This window comes from Netta rufina, assembly GCF_964035555.1.
Source record: "Netta rufina genome assembly, chromosome: 8".
In the NCBI taxonomy this organism is placed as follows: Eukaryota; Metazoa; Chordata; class Aves; order Anseriformes; family Anatidae; genus Netta; species Netta rufina.
The window spans coordinates 12,665,394-12,690,727 of NC_140131.1; the positions used below are offsets into that span (position 1 = coordinate 12,665,394).

The window sequence follows — 25,334 nt, forward strand, 5'->3', positions numbered from 1 at the left end:
GACTTTCTGATGCAGTTATTTCTTGTCAAGACATAATTGTGAAGCCATCTCTCTTGCCTACATTTGCTTCCTCAAGGATAAGAAGATCAGACAGTGAATTCCCTGATTGGACAACCAATTGAGAAGCCACCCCAAAATGATTACAGCCATTCCAGGTTTCCTGCCTCTACACACAGTATTATTATTTTAATCTACTAAATATTCTGTGGATTAAAATAACATTTTAGCATAACTGCTTATATTTAACAATTCCCTACAATAACTACAACTATTACAGCACTCAGAAATATGTATCTTACTTCCACATGCTTGGTTAGATCATACAGACCTTGAAGGCTAACAAAAACGCTGTCATGCAGAGCAATATGCAAACCCATTTAATTTTCTATTTAAATCCTTCCTGACAGAGTAGACTTTTCTTGAATTCCAAAACAGCAAGTCTGTTAACCAAACTCTGAAGGTGGATAAGTCTGCTTGTCAACATCAAGCTTATCTCACTGTTCTATCATTTGGGCAATAATTATATAAAGTGTTGTAGACACAATTTAATAATTCAACATTTGCCAGCTGCTACTGAACACTTCCCATCTATACTAAGCACAGGGAGAGGCTGTGGACTCCAGTGAACTGCATGATGAATACTGTCCACGCCTTTTATCTCAGCCGTGCTCTAGTACACTGATTTCTTCTGAGAGACAATGTTGAGATGGTAATGGGGAACAATTAGAGGTCATCAGCCTAGCAGGACGTCTCATCTTTGGTGGCTGGTCAGCAAGAGGTTGCCCCGATGATAAAGGGCAAAATAGGCAAGTATACATTGTGCTGCCAAGTACAGGCTTCTTTGATTGTTGAGCTTTGTAATTGTACACATTCTATACACCTTTGAAAAACCACAAGGCATTTTGATGGGTGACAAGTCCAGTAGCTCTGGAAAATGAACAACCCCAACCCCTTCAGCCTGTCTTCACATGTGAGATGCTTCAGACCTTTGATTATCTTTGCAGCCCTCCCCTGGACTCATTCTAACATGTCCATGTCCTTGTTGTGCTGGGGGCCCCAAAGAATGCAGTACTCCAGGTGGAGTCCCATGAGAGCAGAGCAGACGTGGAGAATCACCTCCCACAATCTGCTGGCCATACTTCTTTAGGTGCAGCCGAGGACATGGTTGACTTTCTGGGCTGCAAGCACACATTGCTGGCTCATGTCAAACTTCTCATCAACCAACATCCCAGGTCCTTCTCCTCAGGGAAGCTTTGAATCCAGTCTTCACACAGTGTGTATTTCTGCTTGGGATTGCCCTGGCCCAGATACAGGACCTTGTGCTTGGCCTTGCTGAACTTCACAAAGCTCACATGGGCCCACCTCTCAAGCATTTAATACCCTGGAAAAATGACACATTGCATGCACTCATTTCTAAAACCTGTGCTGCTGTTCCCATTGCTAAGAACTGGTGATCACCTGGTGGTACCCCAGCCCACAGTCAACAGCCCTCCTTGCAGTGAGTGAGTAGTGCACTTCTCCTAAGACCACCAAGACCTTCCCTAAGTATATATTTATTTTTCTGCTTTGGAAAAAACTGTCTAATGTGGAACTTAAGGTAAAAATTGTGGCCATTCAAAGGCTGTAATAGTACATTTTGAGCATAGTTGTTATTTGTAAGCATAAATGAGTACCTCAAGGCTACAGTGCTCAGTGCTTCAAATAAGCCTTCAGTATATGAAGTGAACACTTCTACAATGCTTCTGTTTTTTTCTTAAGGCTTTAACTCCTGAAGTCACATTAACTATATTAATACTCAAACCTCATACAAGAAGAAAAAAAACAAAAGAGAAAACATCTATTAAACTCCTAGCAACAGAGAAAGTCTGTTTTCCTTACCAAAAAAGAAAAAAAAAAAAGTGTTATTTTTGTTTGTTTGTTTCCAGTTCCTTAGTTTTCAGGGTACATGCATATGAGAGAATTGATTCACAGAGACAACATTTGTCAACAAAGACTCTGAAAATCCAGAGGTACTACAACTTCTCACATAAAGTTCTTTGGTTTTCTAATTTACTTACACATCCTGGATGCATCACATATCAGACTCTTGGAAGTTAATAAAATATCAAGAATTACAGAGCTCTGCTACCTCATTTTGTTGATGTATTTTTAAATCCTTCTCATAAGAATCTAACACATTGAACTAATGAAAAGGAGAATAGACATTGGCAACTACTAACCATGAAAGTCGAGGGCACAGAATTACTCATTTCATTATCTGTGTATGTTCCCTCAAACTACAGCTGCTATAATACCTCAGACTTACAGTTCTGACTAACACCCATTGTTATGATGAGCTCATTTCTGCCTACCCGCTTCACAGGAAGAAGGTAACTACATATGGGTCCAGCTTGCTGGCTGAGTTGAAAACCATAGAAGCACTTACCCTAGTCTGTGTTTTTTATTTTTATTTTTTTTCTCCTCCTTCATTAAGTCTTCCACTGTTAATTCTGCCTACATCCCAAAGTAGGCTATCAATGGAAAACTCAGCTCTGTTTCCACTTTCCTTCTCTTTTAATAGCTAGTTCAAGAAAGAGGTAGTAAATTGGCATTTGGAGTATTGGGTCCCAGGAAACTATTCAGCTGCAATTGAAATCTGGTGTGTGTCAGGTGTGACAAGTTTTGGTGAAAAAGCAGAAACTTCCACAAACAAACTGTGACTGCCAAAATCAGAGCACAGTGATGTAAGGGGCTCTTCAATGAACAGAGTGCTCCTTGGTCGCTTCTAAAGGATTATTCAATTATCTAATAATTAAACCTTTAGGTAATGAAATATGTTTTAAAAAGAGGAGGGGAAAAAACAGCAACAAGGACTCTGCTTCAGCAGATGTAAAACTGACACATCTGCCTCCCTTGATACTAGCAAATTGGCTCTTTCAATATGTTTCATCTGTTCTCCTGCCAATTGCTGATCTCCTGTCAATTTACTCTCAAACTTGGAAGAAAATTAAATGGTTTGATGACATACTGGTTTCCGTATTTTATCTTTGAAATGCAAAATATATATAGCAATGTTCTTCGAAATGTTTCACATCTTTGAAATCTTTGCAATTGTAAGATGTTGGACTTGATCCCCATCTGGAATATAAGGACATAACTATAAATTAGGCAGTTTATCCCAGCTGGTGATCTTTTCCATAATTTTTCCACAGATTAACATGAAACATATTATATGCTTATTTAGAAATATGCAGTGTAAAAGGGAGTGACTCCCTATATGCTTTAGGCATGCTTGAAAATGCCTATACAAGATGATTGTCTAAAAATGCTTCCTAATAGCTTTAAATACTCAAAATGAAATGATGGAACTGTCATCACAGCAAATCACATGAAGAAAGAAAAATGATAGCAGCATTAACTGCAACAGCCACCTGCTCCGTAAAGGTTATTAAAATGATAGAAACAGTATGTTGGCTATGCCACAGTATGCAGGCTAAAAACAACAGCAGGTCCAATATTCCATGCTACAAGTTATAATTTATATACCTGTAATTTAGACTATACTATGATTTATACAACATTGATCAAAATGCAGGCTAGAAAGGACTGGCTGCTGACAGGGATACTCATTTAATGCCTTGCTTTACAGACTCTTCCTTAGTCCCAACTTGACAAAAGGATTTTTGTAAAAGCCTGTTTCAGAGCCTGTGGCTCTGCCAGCTATAAACTGGCACAGGGTCCTATAAACATAATATACCTAACACACTGAGAGATCTGCTCTGCACTCAGCACAGCTGCAGCTACTTTTATTCAAAGACAGGAAGAAGAAAAGGAGAAAGAGAAAGAGAAGGAGGCAGTGGCAATGTCTTCTTCATAAGCAGTTTTAGCATGTTGGAGTTTGAGGTAGTTCTAAATAATTCTGCTCTCCCCTTGTCATGAAAAGCACCCCAGTTGCCTATCTACAGGCAGTACCTAAGCAGAAATGCAACCCATCTCTCCTGATGAAGTTATGCCACTTGGAAAAAGGCAATTCAATCATCCTGAGCCCACGAGCACATTTCTCCAGCTGGGCAGGAAGGATCTTCATGTGGGAGTCTTGATTTCAGGTTCCTGCCCTAGGGAAGCCTAATGTATTTTATCCAAGAATTTAAAGTAAAATAATCTGTCATAGAAATGAATGGAAAGAGGCTCATTTCCAGAGTCAGTACCACTATGGATGGCCAATATAGATGAAAATGCTTACGTTTAGGTGTTCTTGACCGAAAACGATGGCTTCCCACTCTTTATGCTAAGTTTACCCATCTGTAAAGCAGACACATTACAGTTTACCTAACTCAGAGAAATGGGATAATGCAACTTTGGCAAAAGAAAGGCTCCATCACAGTGCTATACTAGACACAAAAAGGTAATATGAATATATGATTTTAAATCAACATTAAAATAGTGTAGACTCTGAGACATTTCTGATATTGCTTTGGCTGGATAATATAATTCTTTTTCTAACAGGTCTCTTGCCGTGCTTGATATTCCACAGAGCCAGCCTGTATTACAAGAGGTACGCAGCTAATCTGCTGAGAAAAGAAATCATAAACAACACTTTATCCTGCATTATTTTATTCATGAGAGCGTTATTCCAGTTGGTTCAATCCTGAAGTATGGGTTGGATCCTGGGATCATATAGTCATGATGATGTAGCCCAAGTTATTCTATTTTAAACATTCTTTAATTACAGAGGAGGAAGGTGGTTACAAAGTCTTTAGGCTGTCTTATCTGGTTTAAAACTTACTTATCATGTTCTTTTTTTTTTTATTATTATTATTTTTTATTTATTATTATTATTATTTTTAATTTTCCCCGCATTTCTTCTGTTTTTACAAAGTTGTATAAGGAGAAATCCAATTACATTATTACCCATACTTTCCTAAGTGAGCAGTCTGAGAACTAACTTCATTCACTCCTAATGAACTAACTTCATTGGCAGTTAGTTTCCAGGGTGGAAGTGACAGCATTTGTCTCTCTGATTGTCCCCAGCACAGGAAGTTTGGCTTTCTGGAGCTATCGGAGCATATGGCATTCAGCACAGCAAGAAACAGGAATCTCCTGAGTGAGTTCATGTTGTTTGTTTCCAGGAGCTGGACCAAAAATTTCAAAATATGTACAAAGTGTCCACACACTCCTTACAAGTCAGCCATCACATGTTTTCAGTAGCATTGTTTTCATGGGATAATCCTTATCTATATATAAAATGAAGCCTGTTATCTCTGATGAATGCATTTTAAAGTCCAAGGATAAGCGTGGGTGAGACACAAAGAAGATAGGGAAGATTTGCAGAGCAGTGACAAGATCTGGTAGAAAAGAAAACCAGTTTCCTTAAAAGTGGCTTCCCAGGTGTTATCTCCCCATATAATTTAGCTGTACTAATCCATACTAGTGCAGTATATATAAATTTGTCCTAAAACTTCATTAGACACCATCCCCACTTTTTTTTTTTTTTTTTTTTTTAAATGTGGGTGGATCCCACATTGACCTTACTAGATCTTACTAGATCAGATACTGAGAGCTGTCTCCCATGAAGGTCCTAGATACTAAGCCACTGTTAAATGTCTGCCTTGTCATAGATTTATTCTGTATGTGCTTGAAACTGAACCATGTCACATATTTGGCAGAAAATGTAATCCTTCCACAAAGGATTTGATCCTCGGTGTGATCCCACACTGCAGGCAAGAACAGCTCTTGGTAAAGCCAGTGCAGTCTGCCCATGTATTTCAGACCCCAAACACGGGGGTTACAAAAGCAAAGTTCCTGTCCCTAATATTCCACATGGCCTAGATGTAATGAGAAGAGATAGGCTGCAATACAAAATACACAGTGCACAAATAAAATGCTTTTATCTGAATTCATATGGAAGAACTGGGTTATTTTTTTAATTATTTTCCAAAAGCCCAAGTAGCATGCAATCAAGCAAACAGAATCACAAGGATTACTAGGGAACAGAGCAAGGCATAGCTCTCAGATGAAGAGGAACAGACAAAATTACTGAATTTATGACAGATTAGGGATCCTCCGCTAGAGCTGATAGCTCCAGGATTCCCCCATCAACTCAACTCCCAGTTCTGAGAGTCCCTCTGACTTCCCCCGCTTCTTTCTTCTCTTCAGATATTTATGGCAATCCTCTCCTCCCTCCTTGCAGTCTTTCTGTCCCTCCTCACTAATGTCTCATCTACAGAGATGGGAGCAGCTGTAATCTGCTCTCAGACACCTGTCTGGCAATACTCCTCATGTGTGACTCCCCTTTGCATTTGGGATATATTTCCCCTTTTGCCTTAAACTCCTAGCTGTGAATCTCAGCAGTTCCTGAAAGATTTTAAAGAAAAGGAGAAAGGGAGGCAGAGTGAACCTGCCACTATCTCCTGGTACAATTGTTATCACTCTCCTTTAAAACAATGGAATAAATATTATGAGCATAAGAATCATCTAGAACAACAGGGGAACCATGACCAATAAATTGTTTGTATTTTCAAAGAAAGATCATGCCAGACAAATGTAATTGCTTCTCCACCATTTTCTGGGTTAGTATATGGAAGGAACAGGGTGGCTGCAATATATCTGGGCTGTAGCATTTGATACAGTGACTCACAAAATCTTATTAGAAAAATAATTTATAATGTCTTGGATAAGAGTGCTGTCATGTGGATTGAAAACTGGCTGAAGGAATGTAAACAAAGGATAATGAGTCATGACAAACAGCCCTGCAGTGAGCTGTGAAGAGGTATCCAGTTGGATTGCCACAGGAATTGGTGTTAAGCCCAGTTTTATTTTACATATTTATTAATGCTCTGGAAAAAGAGATGAACAGCCTGAGAATTAAATTCACAGATGATGCTAAATTACTAGATGTTGTTAACAATAATCAGTACAGAGATATTATATAGAGGGAAGACAGAGAGGATGGAAATGGGAAGAGTCAGTGACTAGATTTACTTATACAAATATGTGATGAAGGGCTTTCTGTTGCAACTGATATTAGCAGGAGCCCACAGACAAACCAGACAAAATTAATTTGCATCTGGTCTATCAAAGGCTGGACCAGAGAAGTAACAATAAAAACAGCAAACATATAATTATTAGCACACAAAATTTTCCAAAGGACCTGAAAATGTTGAGACATAGCTTCCTACTATTTTACATCTTAATGTATTGACTGTGATGGCTAGTGAAATGCAAGCTCAAGGTCACATTTTCTCATTATTCAATCCAAAGAAAAATTATGCTACCATGTAGATTCATTAGTAAATGTGAATTCAAAGTGTACACAGTGTAACTTTCCAAATGAGGTTATTTAAAGAAAACTTTCGACTTTTTATTATTTATTTATTTATTTATTTATTTTTGGTTGGTTTGTTTATTTGCTTGTCTGATTCAGTGGAAGACAACAAAGTTAAAGGGTACTGAGGAGGACCACATTTCAATGTCACTCCTGCAGAAAACCTCATCATATCAGCTAAAATAAAGCCTCCCATTAAAGATTTTATTACTCTCTACCTTCCCCCCTGGCTGGTAAGGACTGATATGGAAAACTGGAGAACCAGCAACCTGTGAGAGTGTTAGTGATTCACACATGGATGTCTTCAAGTTGTTCCAAGTTATGACATAGGATGACTTCAGCTAGGCACTGAAAACCAAGGCTGGATCCAAGTATGAATCCTGAATGCTTGAAGATCTAATTTCAGGCACTTAGAATGGTACTGTGCAGAGTCTCTCAATGACTGCTGCGAAAGATGAAATGATTCAGCCTTTTGGATCATCTATCACTGCCAGTGGCCACTATGCTTTCATAAAAGTATTTCCAAAGAGACTACTAAGGGAGCAAGGTTAAAAATATCCAGGAGGATTTTAGTTGTAGCAGTATCCAAGTAAATATAAATTTTGAGTTTATACAATGCTATCATTTGCATGACATAAAACAGTACTGTGTGGATGCGCTATTTTTGAAGGGATTGTTACATCTCATAAAATTCTTATGATTGGCAAGGGAATAATCCCCGTGCCTGAATCTTATTTGATGATAACAGGTATAGTTACATTGAATTTAAAGAATGCCTATCAAAGATACTGAATTATACTAAATTCTATTGAATTATATTTTTTCCTTTTGTCTCACGACTTCAGCACATGTTATTTGTGGGATATTTGTAGAGACTTTTCCTTCCACCAAAATTTGTACAGAAGATAAACCCAAATTTGCCTAGAAAACTTGTGTTGAGGTTGTTTCTGGCAGTGATCTGGCAGCTTCTTTATCTCTGTACAGCATTGTGATTATCTAACAAATTCACAATACTTAAATTCTGTACCATACTATTTTCCGTAGAGGCAATATCCTCAATGCTAGTCTGAATGCTCTGAATGTTAAGTGTCTGGCTCTGGCTGAATTCTCCACATTTTCTGTCCATGAACACGTAGCACATGGCCCTTGATTACTACTTTTAAATTGATCTGTGTCTGCTATGAAAATATATTGCTTTATAAAAGTCTTTCAGAGTATCAGCTTCCAACTTAATGATTTTTCTCTCAAGCTCTGACTTTGAGAGCTTACAGTACAGCATCGTGCAGTCCAGCTACTTGAATCAAATTGAAATCCATCCATCTGCAATTTAGATCCAAATTCTTTCAGTGCTGTTGGCACATCTCTAGGTAAAGAGCAGCTGTTGTCCCGTTAAAGTGACTGTAAATAATTCCAACTTCAAGCTCAGAGAGTGAAACTCACCCTGTTTCACCAGGGACCACTTAATCCCTGGGATGTTCCTGGGTTCAGTCTTCAGGTGGTGGGAGCTGCTTAACTCTGCTGTCATCAGCAGAGCTGTGCTGCTGTACGCCAGGTGAAGACCTGGCCCTAGGAGAGCCCGTGCACAGAAGTGCCTACAAGTACTGGGGCTGCACACCAGCTCAGCGGCAGAAACATGTTATTTGCAGAGGGATGCAAGGTCATTGCACTGAGCCAGGAACTCTGACTTATGCTAATGGCACAAGGCATTTGTACCCAGATCCTCCTGGTAAGAAGGTAAAAAAGGTTAGTGTTTCTTTCTTGTTTTCTTGTGCCATGACCAATGGCCATCTCTTTTCCTCCCTCCCTCCCTCCCTCCCTCCCTCCCTCCCTCCCTCCCTCCCTCCCTCCCTCCCTCCCTCCCTCCCTCCCTCCCTCCCTCCCTCCCTTCCTTCCTTCCTTCCTTCCTTCCTTCCTTCCTTCCTTCCTTCCTTCCTTCCTTCCTTCCTTCCTTCCTTCCTTCCTTCCTTCCTTCCTTCCTTCCTTCCTTCCTTCAGTGGGGGGTGGGTTACATGTGTTCTGTAGCCCAAACGGTGCAATACCAGAGAAAGACATATTTACAGCAGTAATTCAATACGTGTCTAAAGGAAGAATTTTCCAATGAAAAGAGATGGGCCTTAACCACGAAGGAAGGTACTTGTTAAAGCAACTATATTAGAATAGTGGATGACTCATGATGTGATAGCACTATTTGAAAGAATGTTTTGAATGGAGCTGTCAGCAAGTATTTTAATAACAAGTCTTCAATTTCTGCTTTATGGAGTTTTTAACCACCAAAAAGAAAACATAAGTAACAAGGAGGGATTTAGGAATTGTTTAGTGTTTGGCTGTTCAAAGAAAGAAAAAGAGCCCTCCACATGCATTGCAGTTAATGAAAATTGCCATCATGTTTTTATTTTTTTTTTCCTCCATTTGCTGATGTTAAACACTGTAATAACGCAAAGTCCTTATGATTTTCTAAATCTCCTCAATGAGGAGGATATTATCTACTTCTTTAATTACTGAATCTCCAATGGCAAGGAGCTACTACCACCAGCAGCGCCAGCTCTTTCAGAGTTCCCCACCTAAGTAAAGGGTTTCCCCACCTAAGTAAAGGGTCTTTACAGTTAAAAATAAAGCTAATCAAAAGCCCAAACTGCCAACAGATGATAGTAAAAAAAAAAAAAAAAAGGCATTTCACAGACAGATTTTCAATTGTTCATCACCCACAACTGAGATTATAACAAGATTGAAACAACTCAGTCCTCCTTTAGGCACCTAGGATAGAGCCTGACAGCTCAAAAGTGCTCAACAAATATTTCTTGGAAAATCCACCCCTAACTGTGGCTTTGTTTCCTACAACTTTTGTGGCTTGCAAAAGTCAATTGCAAGTCCCCTCTCTATCAGAGGAAAGTCATCAACATCACCCTTTCTACAGAAAACTATAATAAAGCATATCATTATACTCTTGACATTGCTTGTTGCAATGAGAACAGAGGCAGCAGGTATTTCAAGAGACTATTTTTACTACGATGCCAGCAGAAGCAGCAGTAGTCCAGCACTTGGGTTTCTGCTGCGGTATGCAAAACCAGATATCCGTATTACAGCACAGCCCCATCACTAGTTTGAATATTGAGCTCCAATGTGAATGCTGCTGTCTGCATGGCATTGCCTGGGGGTAATGTGCCATTGTTAGTTTAAAAGTTTTTAGAATTTAGATAATTCTAAGGCCAAATCTTAAGCAATAATTCAAGAGCACTTTACAGCTGATAAAAGCTGCAATAACTTTCTCTGAGAACAGAGAACACAGCCCAGAGACCTTTTAGCACATCCCTCCCCAGCATTTGGTGGTATTAACATACTACCTGTTTATTCAAGATGATGTACAAAAAGTTCAGTTAACAGTTCTTTTCTTTGCAGCCCACAGCTGTGTAAATATTATCTCAGCCTCCCCTTTGACATTCATCTAATTCTCAGACCTCATGTGCAAAATGATATAAACTGAGCTCAACAGTGGGTAGCCCACTACTCTGTCCCAGCACACCTAGGCCATGATATCTAGCTTCTCCTGTGACAGCTGTGGTACTGTGTGATGCATGCCTAAAGTGACCTTATCTTCTAACAACAGTTTCATGTAGAAGCTCCTAGATTTTAGCCACAGAGCTGAGTATGGTGGAATCAATGTACCACAACTTGCATCACTACTCTAAAAAAGCAGCCAAACTGCAGCTCTGCGCCATTTAAATCTGTTACCCAATGTCATTTCTATTTTGATTACCCCAGCTCAAAAGCTGTGTTAAGTTTTAGAAACTTCTACCTACCCCTGCTTTCAAGTCAATACTCTTTTGAAGGTTATTTGCCTTTCCTATTTTCTCTGTGGTTGTTAAAGAGATGAAATTCTTTCTGTATGCACCAGGTATCCCTTGCACAATGGGACAGAAATATCGACATTTTTACTTTGCACAGTGGGTCATATTTATGAATTGATGCATGCTTCATCATATCTCTGAATAATGAAACATTTTGGATAGGTACAAAGGGCTGAACTGTTTGCCTGAGTACCTCCAGCTTCCACTGATCTCCCTTCTGAACTTTTTCCAAGCTGATTTTAAAAAGGCAGAGGTTCCTCAGGATCAATGCTATCCACCAAAATGATTTATTCAAGACAAAAAGTGAGGCAAAGCCTCCACTGTAATATGACTTTCCACCTACTCTTGTTCCATAACCACAAAGAACTAATACAAGGCTTGAGCAGCTCAGAGCTCCTATTTAGGTCCACAGAGCTTAACTGAATTTTCAGTTCACACCAATATACCTGGTAGCTGAACTGTAGTGGGAAATTTCTCTGGCATTTTTTTAGGACCTCTGAAGTTACAGAGACAGTGATGAAGATCTTCATGCAGTGTAGATATCACTGTGGCACTAGCTCCTGGCTCCCATGACATCCTGATGCAATCAGTGAAACGGAACTGTGCTACCCTCAGCCCATTTGAACTTTAGGTATACACAAAAATTGTCATTATGTTAAGAGGGCAGTGAGGATTACAGTATAATAAGCCTTGGAGACCGTGGACTTTCTCCTAAGCTGGGATCGAATAGGAGAATATAAGGTCAGGGGAATGGACCTGCAGATCCTCTGCAGTGATAGGGCAGGAGAGAAGGAGCAGCAGCAGTCTCCGGGTGGGTGATAAATTCACCTTTTCTCTTAGTCTTCTTTTGGTAACTTTCTGGGAATGAAAACTGCAGTACCTCAGCCTGATTTCACATTCTTTAAAATTGAGATCCAGATGCTCTGCCACAAATAAATACTAAATATATAAACACGCAAGTCACCATCTATGCTTATGTTCTCCCTCAATGTAACTTATGTAGATTGCTGCCTATGTGCATAGCTTTCATTACAAATAAAACATAAAAGCCAATGCATATCCTGAAGAGCTATTTTTCTTTATTGCAACACCATTACATGAAGCCAACTAACATAAACAAAGATTGGACTTGGCTGTTTTTGAACAAATAACCATTTATTGTCAAGGCTTTTCAGGAGCTTTCATTTTCCTTTTCGAAAAACATGATCCTGTGCCAACCTAACAAATGTGTAACATTAAATAATAATCAAAATAATGGGGCACCCTGCCACACTACTTTATAGAAAACTCTAGACTGTCACAGTTGTATAAATCTAAACTAAGACAGAAACCCAGCTGAATAAAGAAGACCTATTAATGCTAGAACTGGCATTAGGATGCCCAGGAATACCAGTCCAAGGCCAGAACAGTTCATGTACTGTTCTCTGATACAGCTTGGGGAAGCTTTTCCCTGGACCACCTGGTGCACACTGGCAGAGAGCACAGGACAGAGCTGTCTTAGCCCCAGCAAACAGCCATAAGAGTGGTGGTTGGCAGCTCCACAGAGCTGTGAAGACCTGCCTGCTCGTGCCATCCTCTACCCCACACTGGGTGAAGCTGTGGCCCCGGGTGCTCACTGAATGGTTAATGTCACCAGAAGTCTCCATTTTGAAGTTATCTGAATCTCTTAAACCTAGCCTGAAGTAATCACACAACAACCTATCCATTAGACAAAGAACAGAGATTATTCAGCTTCCTTGTAGAACAGCTAAACAGCAGCTTCCTTCCTGCCAGTGATTATGGTTGTGATTAACTGCACAGTTCAAGGTGAAAGAAGAATACAGTTCCAGGCATATATGGTTTCCTTTAACCTCAGCAAAACACAGTGCCAGATATTTCAATTAGTGTGTACCAAGGTCACAAAATCAATTTCTTATCACCCCAAAACACACATACTGTAAATTTCATTTTCAAACCATAATCTCTAAATTAAATCTGTGTACCTAAAATATATACAGTGCAAAATTGTAGTCCTTCAGCACCCTCCTCCTCCTGCAGCCAAGCAGCATTTTCACAAACATCACCTGGCTTTGTGCTCTATATTTAGAACACAATGTTTGGTTAGATTCTAATCTTCTTGGAGAACGTCATTATCTCTTTCTTTGGCAAATAGAGGCCCAAAGTGTCAATTACCTTCTTAAACTCTTTTATACGTACAGGGTTGAGCAGGGTTTGATATTCTGTCTGCCAACAGCTCAGCCGGCAATTTTTCACAGTCATACACAGAAAAATTGTGCACCAGCATATCATCCTAGATAAATTACACATTTCAAATGAGGTTACAGACAACTTCACCACTCCTGGCCAGTTTATGTTGGAAGGGGTGGGGAGGGGGTGGGGGGGAAAAGCAACAACAATCCTATGGAGAACACTTTTCCATTATTAAACTATGATTTATTCAACAGAGACAAAAGAGTATGCCAGACTGGTGGGATATTATATGGATATCAGTGTAGCTACATAAAGATGACATCATTCTCTCTTAGGTGTGTAATTCTTTATGATACTTTGTTAGGTGACTTACACTAAATTCATAGCCCCAAAGGCAGATGCAGAATCCGATAGGTGTAGTGAGCTCTACTATATGCTTTTTATTCACATATACATAGATCAGTGTGTATACATTTGTGTACATGTCATATACATGTAAGTATATCCAGAAGTTCCGGAAATATCTTCCATCCCTTTACTTTGGACCAGTGAGTAAGAAGAATGTATTGTTATTGCTGGATGTTTTTGGATTGTAGCATTGTAGATGCTAGAGATATGGAAAGTCAGTTATGTCTCTGGTAGGCACAAAGTGAGCAGACTTTGAGATTATAAGTTTTAAGTTCTTTAAATGAATTTTTCCTACATCCTTTAAACGTGGACCATATTGATTGATTCCTTGGACTATAAATCAGGATGAAAAGACTATTTTCTCAAGAAAGGAAGTCAACATTATTTGGCAAGGGTTAAAGCACATTTTGAATTAAACAAATAAGAAACTATCCATGTGCAGCTGATCAGCTTAAAAGTTTGGGTACATTTTTGAGAGAGAACTATTTTTCTACTACCACATCATCTACACACATTCAAAAAAAAAAACCTTTTAGTTGCAAACAGGACTAATTTAAAAAAGAGACTGGATACGATTAAAGATATAACAAGAGGAAGTTTAGTTTAGTAATCCGTTACTATGTTTTAGCCATGCTCAAAGTAGCATTTCAAAAAAAAAAAAAAAAAAAAAAGTAAACAGAAAACATGGAACATTTTGTTTTGTTTTGTTTTGATCTGTGAATGTTACAAGTCTAATATGGGCTTGATCCAAGCCTTATTAAAGTCAGGGTCAATTTTACAAATGATTATAGTGAGCTCTATCTCTGGCCCAGGAATACAGTATTTTCTGCCAGTAGGAAGCAGGGCTATCCCTCTGAAGATTTCTCTCTATCTCATTCAAGTGAGAAACTGTAAGATATTTTTTCATACAAGTGAGCTAACTGAATTTGGGACTTTGAATGCATAAAATGTTTATGGACTTTTTATGGACTCAGCCATTTTAGGAGGTAAGACAATTGGAGTAGGATAGCCTCCACTGTGTCTTATTCAGCATGTACATTTTGGTACTTCAAATATCCTGCATCGCTTTCCATCTGACTGATGTTCTTATGCATAGCCAGGCACTGCTGTAATGCCCTCTTCCCTTTCAAACTCCTGATCTACTCTTAAAAGCTTCATGTAAAATATACTTTCAATAGTAGCTTGTTACAATAAGCAATTTCAGTTAGTTATAAAAAGTAAAGTCAACTGTACAAATACTGTTTTGATTAACACTTTTAGCAAAGAGTATGTCTATTTTAAGGAAGATAAACATATGTCAGTCCTTTGCAACTGGAAGGCAATCATGCAACTGCTGGTTAGTCCCCAGCAACCTACACACACCACAGCTATCAAACCCTTACCAAAAATTACACAAAAGTGTAACTTATGCGTGAACAGCCAAAAGTCATACACAAAGAAAGTATCCACAAAACAAGAAGTGCCACCAAAACTGTAGGTCCCCAAATGGCCAAGAACCTGCTATGCTAACTTAGAGTCACAGAATCACTTAGGTTGGAAAAGACCTCCAAGATCATCAAGTCCAAACATTAACCTAGCAAGTCCAGCTGTTCCCAGGCAAGTAGACCATTATGCACAGGATAGAGAATAAAAAAATCCTCCAGGCTAATTTGCCCAGGTTTTCCTATTTCATCATCTGCCTACAGGTTTAATAATGAATGTTGAGCAAGATACCTCAGCTGGGTAACAATGTACAGCTCAGCAGTCAGTCCCTGTGTTTCAGGAAAAGGTGAAAAACGTTCGCCTGTGTTATGACCAATGCAGATGTAGATAAGAAGTAAATTTATTGTTTCCCAAAGAGAAACACTGAATGTATGGACTTAATTAAAAATATAATAACTACATATACAACAAACACGATGGGGCCTTGTAACAGTTCTTGGGACCACCAAAAAAGTCAGACACCTAAACACAGAGTATGAATTCTGAATATGAAGATGAACTCTGCCCTTTCATACAGCCCAAATTCTGGTTTTACCATGCACCACCCTGAAACTGGAAAAGATATGGCAGAATTTGGCTGTAGAACAGCAGTCTAGAAGACAGAGAGGCAAAAAGGAGAAAGGGTAATGAAAAGTGAGACAAGCCCAGAAGCTATGAGGAATGTATAAAAAATCAGGGGTCTGCTTTGCTTTGCTGTGTAGCATATCCCAAGTTTTCCAAGCTGTCACCCACTGTGTTGAGCGCCATCATTTGTGTTTGGCTAAGGCATATTTCTCTCCTGCTGTGTTATGCTAGAGCAGCTGCAATTTGCCTTTTTATAGCTTGTGGTAACTGATAGCACTGAAATGAATTTAGGAGGTATGTGGGTTGGATCTTCCGTATCAGTGATTTCAGACTATTTGGTAAACGCAGAAGTGACATCCAGTGATGTATGCCTGCTGGTAACAACAGAAAACTCTCCTCTGGTGAACCAGCATTTGTATCAGATCATCTGCTACCGAAAGACACTTCTGAATATAATGAAATGATTGTACACAGTGTTTTTTACAGGGTCTAATTAATTTGAAAGGTAAAGTTTCCAAACTCTATATAGTTTCCATAAAACTATAGACTACTTGATATTTTGTGCTATATTGAGTACTATAGAATGACAATGGTGACACTGGTTTATCAAAACAAATTCAGTGAATACAATAGAAGTTGACTGTGGGACACATCAACATCACCTTATAGCAAGAAGTTGGAATCTCACAGGAAAGCTCCTTCTAAGAGCTGGCAAAAGCCAGAGAGTTGGTAGTATGACCGTCAGTAAAATAAGAAAATATATTTATGTTCAGATTTTGAGTAGGCTTTCATTTTGATTCAGCTGAGTTTACATAAATTGCTCTGTGTTCTCAGAGGGATTCCATATTTTGATATAAAATACCACTTTTCACTGATGTATTTTTTGCCTCTGGAAAATGATAAATCCTACTGTACTGGACTTCAGAAAGAACGTCAGCGTCCTGTTACAGTGCAAAGTCGCCCTGATAGCCTAAGTCCCTGCTCACTATTTCAGGAAGAGCTGTAACTATTTTACAAGCAAGACTGATTAATTTTTGCAGTATAATTTGCAAGTGACTTTTATAAGGGAATATGTGCAGGGATATCTGGAAGGGATATTTTGTTAAGGTTTTTCCTGCTTGCCTGCCTACCCTCCTGGAACAAACAACACTGCTTCATTTTCCTTCTGTATTTTACAAAGTTAAAGTAAACACTGTGATCACACTGTTTACTTTAATTTCCTACAGTGTGCCAGCAAAGCAGCAAATTGGCAGTCAGCAATCAAGAAGCAGCCAGTATTGAAACAGCAGAGCTGCTTGGGAAAGCATCAGTGATGCCAACTCATTTTTCCCTCTGTTTTAAAAATAAAATATTAGCTTCTTTGAAGTCTTACTTCCACTACTTCCACCCCAATCTTCTCTAAAGGATCTGATTTTTTTTTTTTTTTGAGAAGAAAACTGGGATTATGAGCAACACATAGTTTATATGGCTGATTTTTCACATAAAGAAATAGATTACAAAAGTGGAAAATATATGCTATTTGTCTGTACAAAACCCACGGCCTTTTTTTTTTTTTTTGACAAAAAGAAGTTAATTTATCTATAAATCAGTCTTATTTTTATATATACACATATATACTTTTTTTTTCCCCCCAAGAGCTTTAGCTATGAAACTTCGTTTACATATATGATAGTGTAAAGCTAAAGCCTCATACATTACATTCAGAGTACACATCTGCCCAAAGAGTCCTAAAAATAAAACAGTTTTCAGAGGCCATTCTCTCTCATTTTATATTATATAAAACAAGAAATATAAATACAAAAGAAGAATGGGATATTATTTCATACCTCAGAGGTGTAAGGCTTGACAAGGTGACTCATTTATCTTTTTCTAGAAGATATTCTACAGAAGGAATTTATGGCGATGCAAGTTATAATTCCAATATATAAAAGAGGCCAGATCCTACAATCAGTTATTCTCCTGACTATGTGCATTCCTGCACATATTCTTAGTGAGGACAATGAGATTATGAAGAGAATTAGCTTTTTGTTAGATTGGCCAAAGTATGCCAAAGTCCAAAACATGACCTAATTTAAAGTGGTTGAAATCTTATGGGAAAGATTGTAAGAGGATAATTATTTTAAAAGCCATGACTTTGACACCAGGAAATTAAATTCATATCTATATGTCTTTATCTATACACAGCAAATCCAATAATCTTGAGCTCTCTACAGTCACTTATCCAGCTGGCAAAGGGAGCAAAGTAAAAACTAACAAACCCCATTCCTAAGGTATGCTGACATCAGTGATTCATGATTCATCAATAATGGTGCTAGAAAATAAATGTAACAGGGCATTATTGCCTTTTGCAGCACAGTAAACACAAGGGAAAATGTCTAAGTGTATCACATTGAAAAGACAGAGCTAGCAAACAAATAACTTTTACAAGTATTTAAGAGGTGTTACAAGCAAGTGAAAGTAGAGAAAAAATAGTGAATCCTCTAAATACATTGAGAATGTCTCTGTAAATAAAAAGGGACACTTTTCCAGCTATTTAAGCTTAATAGAACTAAACTGAAAACTAGTATGTTTTTCTTGTTCAACGTTTTTACAAGTAGAAGGAATTTGAGTTACTGGTTTCAGAAGAAAACCTCAGAACAACCAGTGCTGCAGTTTAACTGCCTACCAGGTAAATGCACTGAAGATGGTTCTGCACTATGCAGAATTATTAATGTTGATGACAGTAATTATGACTCTCACAACTCATCTAAATAACAAAAAGGGCAAACACGCAAATATAACACAACATATATACTCTTTAGAAAATGCCTGTATTAGCACATAATTGATGATCTCCTTTGAAGGTGACTCGACTATCATTGTAAAAGCCTAAGATTATTAACTGAAGAAAAATGGGTAGCTATCTGTAGAAGAGCAGATACACCTGCAGCATTCCCTATACAGAACAGCAAGATCTAATACATCATTAAATGACTGAGGCTTTGCTTTACATTTTCATAGCTTTAACCTGTTTATGATAGGGTTTAGCCTATATTTCTAATCCTTTTTAGAGCCTATCCAATTAAAATTCAGGTTACTTGTTTATGCTATTATAGGACTACTGCACAATATTAATAACGCACTCTATAATATGCTGCCCTAGAGAAATGTAGGCTCTCTTTCAGGGACAACAGCCATACTTTTCTGATACAAGCTTTGCTACTTAGCTTGAGGGTAAGTGACTTTCGTGGTTGTTGAGCTATTTTACCAGAGAAAATGTTGGTCTCCTGACCTGAGGCTTGCTTCAAACCATTGACTCTTAACTGCAAAGCAGCACATACAAATCTAGTAACTGGTTTGCTTGGACAGATATTGGAAAATTTGATAAAAAGATTAAGTTTCCAAACATTTAGTACTATTTTTAATAAACAATTAGACGATTTACAAGTTTTGTGAGTGACTGACACTTCTATTTCACCATACTGAATTTTGTTTAAATGACCAATAAGTGTCCTTCTGATTTTTAATGTATATTTCCCCAAGAAAATAAAAGAGAAAATGAAAGTAAAAAAAAGATACTGGATGAGGACAAATAACATGGAAGGCAAGATAAATACATCCTTACATGTGTAGATTTAAGAATGCCATACTTGACATACATAATTTATGAGTTTAATAATATCAATGAGGGACAACAGTTACGTTTTTTGTAACTTAAGTTGATGACGCATAATCACAACTTTCTAGAAAATTACTGACAATGTGGTGTATACAAGACTGACCTATATTTATGGCAAGTTTAGCATTGTATTAAAGAAATATGTTTATTGACTACATGGCATGTGATGCAAAGAAGCAGCTAGGAAAACAGGGTTTGTTCAGACTTAAGAACAGGCAAAGGAGAAATCTTATTGCCATCTACAGGTACCTAATGGGGGGCGGTCACGGAGTTCATAGAGAAGATGAAGCTAAGCTATTCTTGGAAATTTAGTAAGGGATGAATGCATTTGAGAGCAGAAGTTACAACAAGAAAGACTCCAGCTAGGATCGGTTAAATGTTTTCAAAGTTATGGTAGTCAGCCAGTAGAACAGCCAGTCCGGAGATGTGTGCAATCTTCATCCTTGGAGATGCTCAAAACTTGGCTGAAGCCCCAAGAAACCCCAAGTTGGTTCTGTTTTGAATGAGAAGTGGACCAGATGACTTCTAGAGGTCTCTTTCAAACTAAATTATTCTACAATTTTGTGATTCCTTATTGTTTTTTATTTTAGACTGCAAAACTTCTGTCTAAATATTCCAAGTTTATAAAAGGCTAGTCAGCTTTCTTATGAGGATGTCTTTGCATTCTAAATTTTCCAATAAACAGGCTTCCAAATATACCATAGTGAATGATCCATACAACAAACAAACAAACGAACAAACAAAAAACTAAAGGTGGGGAGCTTGTCTCTGCTCATACTAAACTGAAGTGCCCATTACTGCTTAATCTCCCAAGATGCATGAAACACAAAAACTAACTAAATGGCTGGTTAATATTCATAACTATTTCTCAGGACACTAAAAACTGACAATATTCATTTAGCAGTGGAAATAAGTATTAGAGCTACACATAATAGAGGACAACTCAAAAATGAAGAAGGAGAAAATTATTTGGATGGAAGACAAACACATCCAGAAGCAGACCCCTCTGGAGGATTTCTGGCATTTTTCCCTTGCTAGCAGCTGAAGTGGAAAAATGAATATTAGCTTCACATGTGGGCATTTCCCCATGGTGCACACACCTCCTCAGTCTTCTATCATAGCTCAGGAACAGTAGTTTTTTAATCATGATTAGCAGCTGGGAAGAGTGAGCTACTACTGTGTGTATATGGATGAGATGTGCAGGTTATAAAATAGCAGTTGTGTCAACCCCAAGCCTTAGAAGTCTGAAGTCACAAGGGCAATTGCTGAAGCTAAATCAGAGAAGATACATCAGCATCTCTATGGAACCGTAATGCACCAAGACTGAAGCTGGAAAACAGGTCTTATACAACTGAGATGCATGTTATGCCATGTTAAAATAGTAGCTTGAGGCTGTAGAATTTCTGTAGAATTTCTCAGAAACTGCAAAGACCTTAATTTTTGGCATTGACAGCATGCTATCATAAGGTGTTGTACCATGAAGTTTAATCCTTGAGTTAATGGGCTCTTGAGTATTCTTTTCAAGCAAGCACATCACAGAAATACATATAGGCAAAATCTATTTACCGTAACAGAAGGTTATGCCATTTCCTGTATATCCTTGGGCGCAAAAGCAACCTTGTGTCCCACCCTGAACTTCACAACGTGCATCTTTGTGGCATGTCATGTTGCAGCTTGCAGTAGTGTAGCCATAGTCCAGCAGACTGGAAACCAGAACTGGAACAAAGGAAAACCATATTTGTTTCTTTATTTGAAAGCTTCATACTGACCTCTAAAATCAAATCTGTGCAAAAGGTTTCCATGAAATTGGGATATTTCTATAAACGTAATGTCATCACAGAGTCAGCTGTATTGCAGGATGGGGATATGGCCATCAACAGCAGTGGTCTCTAGTGAAACTACTCAGGGGCTAGCAACAGCAGACATGGGAGAATAAGAACTTGCGTATATGTTCAGCTAGTATTAAATTGGTAAACAATGTAGAAGTTACTCAGTGATCTGAGGAAAATGTTTGAAAGGCTTTCAAATATTTTTAGTACTTTCCACTAAAGCACAGACATTTATTTGTACTCTGAATTATATATGGAGTGTAATACAAACTGCCCTACACATATCAAGTGAAAATATCACAGAGGGTTCCCAAGATCATTTAACTTTTATAAGCATTTCCATACATATGTTGCTTACACACATGCATGGTCTGAGAGATTAAATTGACATGTCACAGTGTTTACAACATTGTGGCATTAGGGTTTAAAAATGTCTCCAAATTATTTAAAAGTAGTCTCTTAAAATACCATTTCTATGTTATAAAGGTACTGCCTTCTTTTTTCTATCCGCTGAACAATTCCCACATGATATAACTACTTTCTCATTGTATGAATGCATATAGTTTCCAACACAAAGAAAAGAAAGGAACCTCTCCCTGTGAGAAAACTAACAGCTCACTGAATAATTATACACACCTCATAATGGGTTAGAAATGAGGCAGTTAACTCAGAAGGGAAAGTAAGTTTCTGAATTTGCTCTTTATAAATGGTTAGCTAGACATAATGAAAGTTGCAGAACATGAAGCCCATTTTAGATGCTGTCTTCCCCTGCAGTTCTGCTTTTCCCTACCCAAATATTATTTTGGATATTTGCTAGCCTAGTGTTACAGTTATAGGTTTCATTGCTTCAGGAAATCTCATTGAGGTGTTGTTTTCTTGAACAAATTAAAATTTCATGAAAAATTCAAAAGATTAAAAGTCACACACATTTTTTTAACAACTATATATAATCCAAATCAATTTATGTATCACTAAGTTTCATCTTCTCTGTTTTTGAAAGAGGAGACAATCTCTCAAAGATTAAAACAGAAACCTGTAGGATTCTGTTGCCATTTTAGTGTTCATAACAAGTGAAATCTAAAAATCTCCCAAGCAGAGAGTGAGAGAGGGATTTAAGATAAAACCAAAACCAACAAACCAGCCAAACAAAAAACACTGAAACCCACAATATTTCTGTTTTTACAGAATAAAACCAACAATGAGACAAAGACTGGCATTTGTGGGATTTGGTTTTCAGACAACCATAACAGTGGGATTACGGAAGCCTGTAGCAACCAGCACAAGTCACAGCTCTGTGGACCTTGAGTCCTTGTACAAGCAGCCTTCCATTACCTCCAACACACTCATTTCTCTCCAGCCCCAGCACAGCTGTCCCCATAGATTGTCCTGCAAGACCCCGCTCCCTTCCCACTTGCCACTCAGTCCCTTGGGAAGGAGATTTCACCTACCTAGGAATGGAAGCAGTTTCATTGGTGTTGCCGTTGCTGCGTGGCGCCTGGTGCAGAGCCCCCGTGTCACAGAAAAAAACTCTCTGCCTTAAAATGTACCACCATGTGCAAAATATGCACACATGCCTATTAGGAAAATGATGTCTTTGTGCAAGTGCTGCCCTGACACTGCCCTTTATCCTGAGCTTCGCGTTCCCAAAAGATACTGAGACTCACAAGCAGGACATGGAGGGCTGGGAGGGGCTGAGAACCTGGTGTTCTGACCAGTAGGGAATAAATGAGAAAGGAGTAAATGAGAAAGTAAAAGAAGCAGCAGTCTGGGTCTCACAGGAGGTGTCAGAAAAGATGCAGGAGTGAATGAGTTAGAGGAGCATGGATTAGAGGAAGTTTTTGGGAGAGTTCTCAGGATAGAGGGAGGAAGAGAATGGAAGGGATGAACGGTAGCCTCCTGGCAGAACGAGTGAAGGAGCAATAGAAGGATGGTGAAACAAATCAGGGAGGGTGAGGAAGATGTGGAAGAGATTAGTAACTAGCTAGGGTTTACAAACTCAGAGGTAAGGGGCTACATGCTTCCTTCCACCTTTTCCTGGTAAGCCCCAAGACCCTTTTTTTTTAGGCAATCCTGCCTGACTGTGATTTTCCTAGAGCTTTCTTCAGTTTTGAGATAGATCCTTTCTGCAGCCAAGAAATGTTGCTTTAAGGGTAATGGCCTGTAAGGAGGTACAGGAAATCCACTGAACTCTGCTTTGTGAGGAAAACAAAGAGATATTGGCAGGGAGGAAAGAGGCAGGAAAGCAATTGTATGGCCGGGAATCTCAGGAGCGGAGGAAGAAAAAGTTTCTGCAGATTCATGGAACTGGAGTGGGGTGTTGTATAAAAATATAGCAAATTTGGTGAAGCATTTGGCATGTCTTTTTGTTAAACATGAAAGCAATTATAGCATCATAATCAATGATACTTGATACAACGATACTAATGTAGTTTTGGATGACGTGCATGCCATCATTTCCCAGCTTCCTGGGGATGACAACTCATGCACTGAAACGCTGTAAAGCTTTAGAATTGATGTATGTCAGCCTTCATAGATTCAAAGCAAAGGGAAACGAACGAACAGACATGCTCCTGGAAGACTGGAGAATCTCTCTAAGTAAACAAAATGGATGAAGCTGTAGAACATAATTGTGGTTAAAATATCTCACGTCTGACTATGAATTTTTCAAGTTGAGATTTTGGTAGGCAGCAGATGGGGAGGCATCAGCTTGCTTATAAAAAATATTCATGGATGTGGATCTGGCAACATTTTTTTCTAGCTTTGTTATGAATTGTTTGCTCACTATTATTTTCCTGCGTCATTATTTTTGCTGGCTAGAGTTGAATGGGTTAACATCTGCTCAGGCCAGGGAGGAGTGAGGCATGTAGAAACAGCACGTAGGTGTCTAGCTGGCACAAAGTACTTATGTAGCACCTTGGCAAAGAGAGAGGAAGCTCCAGTAACCGGATGTTAATTTTCGATGAACCACAGAATAATGAACAAAGGGTCCAGGGCGTAGGAAGGCTGTTTTTCTCTTGTTTGACTTTGTGTGTAGGGGGGAGGACTTAAAGGGGAAGAAAGGAAGAAGCTTGTTAAGCTTTCCCATAATCTAATGTGCAAAGACACAGAGGAACAGAAAGTCAGATGAATCAACAGAAGCTTTGATCTGCTTGTCCTGTCCTTCATGCTGTATCGAGAGCTTGGCTTGTCTGCACTAACTTGCAGATCCTGGTGCCAAATTGCAGTTGACTCATAAAGGTCTGGTGTGGAAAGCCTATAATACTGCAATTACATCTATTTGTCCTGTGTCTTTTTATTCCCTCAAATCAAGCTAATCAAGATGTTTAAGACTAAGACAGACAGCAATACGTTACAACCTAAAATTCAGACCTTAAGCATTGAAAACACATTTTTGGAAAGTCAGAGGCAAATGTTTCAGTTTCTCCTTTCTGCAAGGGGTATTCAGAGAGACAGGTTGGAAAGCAGTTTCTTGAATCATAGCGTTAGTAAATTTATAGTAAGAATTTTAATTCATATTATGATTCAAGGCTTAGGCATATAGGAGAAATTGTAGATGACAGACAAAACCAAAACCTCTGTATAAAAAGGCAAACATCTTTAATTTTTACAAGAAAAGTATATGCTAACTTGCTTTTTTCATAGTCCAAGGTACAAACCTTTTGTCAGGACCCTTTCCACCTGCAACAGCATTGCTGAATAACTCTACTGTCAGGTACAGTGGACAAAGTGAAAGAAGGTGCACAGGTCTAATTGTCAAACAGTTTACATTATAACTGGCAATGGGTGAGGAGGAAGCAAGTAAAGAAGAAAGATGAGGAAGAACAGCACAAGAAGGACACAACAAAGAAGGTTAGGTCAAGAGGAACTTTGGGTGATAAAAGGAGCTTTGATCAGATTTAGAAGGCAATAGGGAGACAGTAAAGAAGGGGGATTTAGGAATATCTTAATGAGATCTCAACACTGAGAGCAATGGATTACTTTTGCATGAGACTACTTTAAAAACTGGCTAATGTGAGTGTCAGTTAGAGTCTGAAGACAGCAAGGTCGCAATAGGC

General features: G+C 38.5%; 1 protein-coding gene across 3 annotated transcripts in view; it reads right to left on the minus strand.

The window, feature by feature from the left end:
• Positions 1-23,382, minus strand: part of ADGRL4 (adhesion G protein-coupled receptor L4) — a 76,567-nt gene extending 53,185 nt beyond the window's left edge. For 2 of the 3 annotated variants that reach the window (XM_084291361.1, XM_084291360.1), the window contains exons 1-2: positions 22,728-23,382; positions 21,017-21,166 (exon numbers count right to left, since the gene is read on the minus strand). In XM_084291361.1, coding sequence (XP_084147487.1) covers positions 21,017-21,166; positions 22,728-22,749 — 172 coding nt within the window. In that variant the 5' untranslated portion in view covers positions 22,750-23,382. Of the gene's footprint in view, positions 1-21,016; positions 21,167-22,727 lie in introns of those variants that run through there. The other variant, XM_084291362.1, reaches the window with a different exon arrangement.
• Positions 23,383-25,334: the final 1,952 nt, after the last annotated feature.